The sequence below is a fragment of the Canis aureus genome, chromosome 16, assembly GCF_053574225.1.
Source record: "Canis aureus isolate CA01 chromosome 16, VMU_Caureus_v.1.0, whole genome shotgun sequence".
NCBI lineage: Eukaryota > Metazoa > Chordata > Mammalia > Carnivora > Canidae > Canis > Canis aureus.
In genome coordinates, this window is record NC_135626.1 from 39,946,804 (window position 1) to 39,953,138 (window position 6,335).

Genomic DNA, 6,335 nt, shown 5'->3' on the forward strand with positions numbered 1-6,335 from the left:
TTGCATAGCACAAAAGCAATGAAGTCCAGAAACACAATCTAAGAAGTATTTTGGTAGAAAAAAATCTGCTGAGCGGGGAGCCCCTCTAGGGAATAGGGGGTCATGTAGAGCCGGGAGTGACAGGAGTGTCCTTCTAGGGGCTGGTTACAGTGAACAGGGCTGCAGGTGTTCCCTGGAGGAGACAACTTTCCCATCTCTGATCTCCTCCGTGATGGTGCGGATCTGGGTGCTGACCTGGGGAGCTGGGCCACAGGGCACAGCCGGAGCACAGGGCACGGTGGAGACATAAGGCACCCTAATCGAAGGCTTGCCTTCCGTGGCACAAGGGTGAGCCGGCAGCCTGAGGACATGAAATCATATCAGAGTGCATTTGGCATCGGGGCATGGGACTGAGATTCCTGTTCAAAGGATTTAGGGGATAGAGCGATTATAGGTGGGTAATCGCTTCAGTGCTCTGACCTGAAAGGGCTGCATGGAGGGAGACCAGGAACTCCCAGCCAAGCATGATGGTTAGGAAAACACTGGGAGAGGGGTCAGCTTATCCCCCGGGGATGACCAAGCTGGGACCAGAAGGAATCTCAAGAGACAGGCTTCAGGTCGATCCCTGTCATTTGTGCAATGACCTCCGCAGGGACTGACACCCTCTCCGAGGCACCGACAATAGCTGGTCCAGGGAGCCCTGTCCCCACACCTGGCTCTCCGGGGCCCACAGCCACTCACTTGCAGTCCTCGCCCTCCAGCAGGCGGCGGTAGGTGGCGATCTCTGACTCCAGCCGGGCCTTGACGTCCAGCAGCACCTGGTACTCCTGGTTCTGTCGCTCCAGATCACACCTGATCTCGGCCAACTGGGCCTCCACGTTGCCAATCAGGCACTGCATCTGGGCCAGCTGGGAGCCGTAGCGAGCCTCGGTCTCCGCCAGGGTAGATTCCAGGGAATTCCTCTGCAAGGGGAACGAGGAAGAGCTGCTCATGGAAGGAGTCCCCCCCTACCTAGAGCCCCCATCCCATAGCCCTGAGTATCTGCATATCCTGTGTGATCATGCCCCGCAAGAAGCCCCATGCTGAGGCCGGGGAGTCAGGGCTTGCCAGGAGCCGCGGCCGGTCACTCAGACAGGGGCCACTCACCATGCTATGCTGGGCCTGCAGCTCGATCTCCAGGGCGTTGACGTTGCGTCTCAGCTCGATGATCTCTGTCTGGCAGCACTGTAGCTGCTCTGAGCTGGACACCACTTGCTGGTTCAGCTCCTCCGTCTGAAACGCAAGAGAGCCCAGAACATGGTCAGACCCAGGGAAGCTACTTGCAAGGAGAAGCCCTGTCCCAGGAGCCTGTGGTCCCGGGCTGTCCCAGCCCCACCTGAGTGTTGAACCAGGCCTCCACGTCTCTACGGTTATTCTCCACCAGGGCCTCATACTGGCATCTCATATCATCCAGGATCTTGTTGAGATCCACTGGGGGGGCAGCATCCACCTCCACATTCAGTCGGTCCCCGAGCTGGCAACGGAGGGTGTTGACTTCCTGCGGAGAGGAGGCACAGAGCCATGAGGTTGCAGAAAGGATGCCAGATGGAGGATTCAAGTAGCTGAACTCAAATCCTCCTCCCTCAGGTGCCGGCTGTGTCACCTCAGACTGACTCTTAACTTCTCGGGGCCTCAGTCCCCTCCTGGACATTTACTTCCCTCTTCTGGGGAATCAGGAGAGTAAATTGAGATGATACGAACATCAGGCAAATAGAATACATATAGTTATCAGGCACTAGCATCCAGAGGGAGATTTTGTGTTGTGGGCAGGAGAGTGGGATCAGCGTGACCACAGGCTAGTGACTTAACTTCTCTGTGCCTCATTTTTCTCATTTGTAAAATGGGGTTATTATAAGGATGAAATGAAGTGAGAGCAAAATGCAAAGCATTTCAGATAGTTCCTGGCATACAAATGTCAGCTGGAGTTTCTGTGGGAGCAGGGGTCACCATTATGCCCAAGGGTCACCAGGGGGGTTTCCCTGCTAGATAGGGAACACTGGAAGATCGCACGGCACCACCTCACCTCCTCATGGTTTTTCTTGAGGCAGAGCAGCTCCTCCTTCAGAGACTCCACCTGGGACTCCAGGTCCGCCTTACACAGGGTCAGCTCATCCAGGATCCTGCGCAGGCCGTTGGTGTCAGCCTCCACCAGCTGCCGCATGGACAGCTCCGTCTCGTACCTGTGCACACAGAGCCCTGCTGAGTCTGTAGGGAAGGACCCGGGCACAGGTTGCCCTCCATCAGCTGCAGGGGCTGATCTGGGGTCAACAGCATGGTGAGCCTTTCCTTGGACCCAGAAGGGATCCAGGGCCTATGCTGTATTCCCACAAATGGTTCCACCTGGCCTTACTCCTGCCTCCCCAGCATCCAAGGCTGGGGACAGAGATGAGGGAAAGCCCAACAGACCTTCCCCGATGAAGCCCACTCACTTGGTCCGAAAGTCGTCAGCAGCCAGCTTGGCGTTGTCAATCTGCAGGACTAGCCTGGCGTTCTCAGCCTTGGTCAGCAGGATCTGAGGAACAAGGGACATCCTGTGAACTAGAAAAAGCCCAGCAGTGGGGGGTGGGGGGGCAGGGATCACCCAGCTCACAGAGGCCTTCAGCACCAGTACCTTTAGCACCTCTAGCCCTGAGCCCTGAGCCCAGGTATGGAGGAAGCATCAGTCCAGGAGGGGCATCACTAGGAGTAGGCCCCAGACTGGCACAGTGGGATGCCTCAGGGTGAGAGATGGAAAGAACCAGGCCAACCTGGATTCAGGTTCTGCATCTAACATTCAGAGGCTCTGCAATCTTGAGCAAGTTGCTGAACCTCCCTGACATTTAACTATCAGTATCTGATAAAATGGGTCCAGTAATACCCATCTCTCCAAGATGAGGCATAAATAATCCATTGGATAGGAAATGTCAGGCACAGTGCCTGCATCCAGTATGGCCTGGGTATATGTTATTGCCCTTCCTAGAACTGGGACAGCGAGGGGAGGAGAGGGATGACTGGCATAGTTATAAGCAAGCAAAAGACTCATAGAGAGAGGTCTGGGTCCCCCAGGAAACCAAGACCCCAGACAGAAAAGCTTGCCCTGGACAGAGAATTCCCTGAGAGCTACATCAGTGGGTAGTCCCTTGGGATGAGACAAACCACCCACCCCACCAGGGCTAGGGATGCTGGAGAGGGGCCAGGTCCCCATTACCTTCTGCTGGAGCTCTTCAATGGTCTTGAAATAGGACTGGTAGTCTGGGCAGATGTATGGGATCTGAGACTCATACCACTCCCGGATACGTCTCTCCAGCTCCGCATTCTCCCGCTCCAGCTGGCGCACCTTCTCCAGGTAGTTGGCCAGGCGGTCGTTCAGGAACTGCATGGTCTCCTTCTCGCTGCCATTGAAGGAGCCCTCGCAGAACCAGCCCCCACTCCCAACAAAGCCAGAGGGGTGGCACCCAGCAGACAGGTAGGAGCCTGGCAAGCAGCTCCCGAGGCTGGACAGGCCCAGCCTGACAGAGGAAACAGACCCCACAGCACCAGCAAGACTGGGGACCCTGCAGGAGCCCACAGAACGGACAGAGGACACCCGAGAGAGGCCACCTGCTGTGCCACACAGGCCCTTGACAGACCCAGAGGAGAAGACCGGGGAGCAGCCCTGGGTGGCCATGATCCTAGCAGAAGCAGGTCGCAGTTCAGCAAGGAGCCCAAGTTCTAGACTCTCAAGGCCTCTCTGGAGTGTTTATATACACTCTCCATGGGGTGTTGGCATGTTACTCTTGGGAAAGCCTATTCCTCTTCCAGAAAGCTAATCTCATTAGAATGTCATTTTTGCTACTCATCCAGAATTTCTTAATTGTAAAAAAAAAAAAAAAAAAAAAATTTTTTCAAATTTTGTTTGCTAAGTCAGGACTCTTCTCTGTTGTCATTTCCTAGCAGAATATGAATTTTATTGCCTCTTCAAAGTCTTTGCACCAGATCCCATAAACCGGGAGTGGCCTCACAAATGACATTTGTTTCCTGCTGTCTCCAGGTGCCCGCCCCTGAGCATCCTGGTCTGCTCACTTGTCACCCCCATCCACTTCTGGGTGCTCACAGGTGCTCACAGATGCCTGGGTCCCTGGGATGGTGAAAAGGGAGCAAAGGGAACTACGATTCATGGAGTTACTCTGGGCCAGATTCCTAGTTACTTTCTTTACATCTCATGACAGTCCTGGGAGGTGGCCAATCTGTCTCCATTTCACCAACATGGAAGCAGACATGCCATCCAACACAGCTCAAAATAAGCTTGCTCCAAGGTGAGCAGTGAATGACAGAGCCCGGAACTGAGAACAGGGCTCTCAGACCCCAAATCCTACACTCTTGTCCCACTGCTTCCCTCATATAACCAAGGGCAAATGCAGGCACCCAGAATTTAGGGACCGGAGACCTAGGACAGTGGAGGTCATCACCCTACCCTGCCTGCCTCACGCAGATATGAGGAGAATCAAACAGAACAGAAGTAAAAGTGTTTTGAAAGCCATTGGGCACCATAGATATTTTGCTTACACAGGATGGTCTTTGATGCTGGTTTATGGCTGTGGACAGCAGAGGATCATGAGTGTGAGCCCTCAAAGGGGCTGCTCTGGGGGGCAGTTTCCTTTGAGACCTGAAGGTCTCTGAACCTAGGAGAGTGGAGTTGGGATCCTGGGGCAGCCTACACGGATCCCCTGAGAGATACATCAATGCAGGTGACCAGAAAGTGTCAATGCAGACTCTTTGGACAGGGAAGGAGTAAGAACAAACGAAGCACTGCCAGGTAGTTAGCAACCTGGGAGGAGCACCTGAGAATTAACCACCACAGGTAAATTCCTTCTTCCGCCTCCCAAAGTGGGATTTCCCAAGGCTCAGGCAACATGCTCACTCTTCTCCCACACAGACTTGGTTTGCAAGACTGGCGTTTATGGAAGCATTCATGTGCTTCTGAAGTTGTAATTTAGCAACCTCTTAAAATGCTTTATAAGCTTCTCTCTGGTATTACTCAGGAGGACTGGCTGTGGTGCACACACCTCACCCAGTACAGTGGCCACTTCGACAGGATGCCTAAGAGCAGCTGGTCCTGCAGGTGAGAGTAGGGACATCAGGCCTCCAGAGCGCTGGCTGCCATGGGGCCAGTTCCTTACAGCAGCTGCATCTTCCCTGCTTTCCTGGCAGATGGGGCTGTGCCAGAGTTTCTCAACCTCAGCACTGTTGACATCATAGACTACATAATTCTTTGTGGTGGGGGCTTTCTTTGCATTGTAACATGTTGGCAGCATCCCTGGATTCCATCACCAGATGCCAGTAGCAACCTCCTTCCCCCAGTGGTGACAACCAAAAATGTCTCCAGACAGTACCAAATGTCCCCTGGGAAGCAAACCAGCCCGGTTTTGAGAACCACTGGACCATCAGGACAGGGATGGGGGCTCTGACCAGACTTCTATAAACATCCCCCTTTCTTTTCTAGGAAAACTAGTACAGAATCTGGCTGTCACCGTGGGGCCCACTCAGGCAAGTCCTTAAGGCACCCATGCTTCAATTTACCTCATTTGTGACACAACGTGCTCATCCTCAGGGCAGCCCTTACTGGGCCCCGGCACAGCTCTTCTCTGGGGCCTCTGACTGCCAGGCATCTCAAGTTAAAGTTCTCATTCTCTGAGGTCTTTAAACCCCTCCGCTGTGTAATCCCTATCTGAAGATGATTCTGGGTTTCTTTCAGGGCAAGGAAGGAGGCAGGTATCTGCTGCTCTGGCTGTTCCATCACTCTCAACCTATGGATTGGGAGGCCCAACATGGGCCAGTGTCCAGGCAGGTGTCTTCCAGGCTATGAGGAGAGGTGCATACCTCCCCTGGAGCAAGTGACAAGAGGGCCAGAGAAGGGCCCTTGGTCACTCTTGGTCCCCTGCCTTTTCTCCATGTTGTGGACTGTGGACACAGGGAAGTATGGAGAGAGCCTTATGGAGGAATTCCTCTGCTTTCTTCCACCTGGAAGCCTGGACCATAACACGATGAAGTGAGGCCCACATGGAACAGATGCTCTACCTGTATAGGGAAGAGAACCCAGAACTCACAGAGCTGCTCATCTCCCAGCACAGCACCAGCCAGCTGCCCACCCGGCTCCCCATGGTGGCCCAACCCTGGAGAAAATCCACCTGTTCTGTGTTAAGTAATGTTAAGTAAACCAGGAGTGCCCATTCATCCAGTTTTATTTCAAAATAGAGCCCTATTCTGAGACCATGCTTTCTAAAATTAATCTGAAATACACTAGGCTAAAGGTCAGGTGGTCAGGGGCCTGGATTCCAGGCCAAGCTTGACCCCAAACT

At 53.8% G+C, this 6,335-nt stretch overlaps 1 protein-coding gene across 1 annotated transcript; it reads right to left on the reverse strand.

Annotated features, from left to right (window-relative positions):
- KRT36 (keratin 36) lies at nucleotides 1-3,695 on the reverse strand. Its single transcript, XM_077850474.1, has 7 exons — nucleotides 3,206-3,695; nucleotides 2,448-2,530; nucleotides 2,042-2,198; nucleotides 1,355-1,516; nucleotides 1,126-1,251; nucleotides 721-941; nucleotides 1-340 (listed from the first exon to the last, which is right to left on the reverse strand). The coding sequence occupies exons 1-7, from the start codon at nucleotides 3,662-3,664 to the stop codon at nucleotides 145-147; spliced, it is 1,404 nt and encodes a 467-aa protein (XP_077706600.1). The 5' UTR covers nucleotides 3,665-3,695; the 3' UTR covers nucleotides 1-144.
- Nucleotides 3,696-6,335: the final 2,640 nt, after the last annotated feature.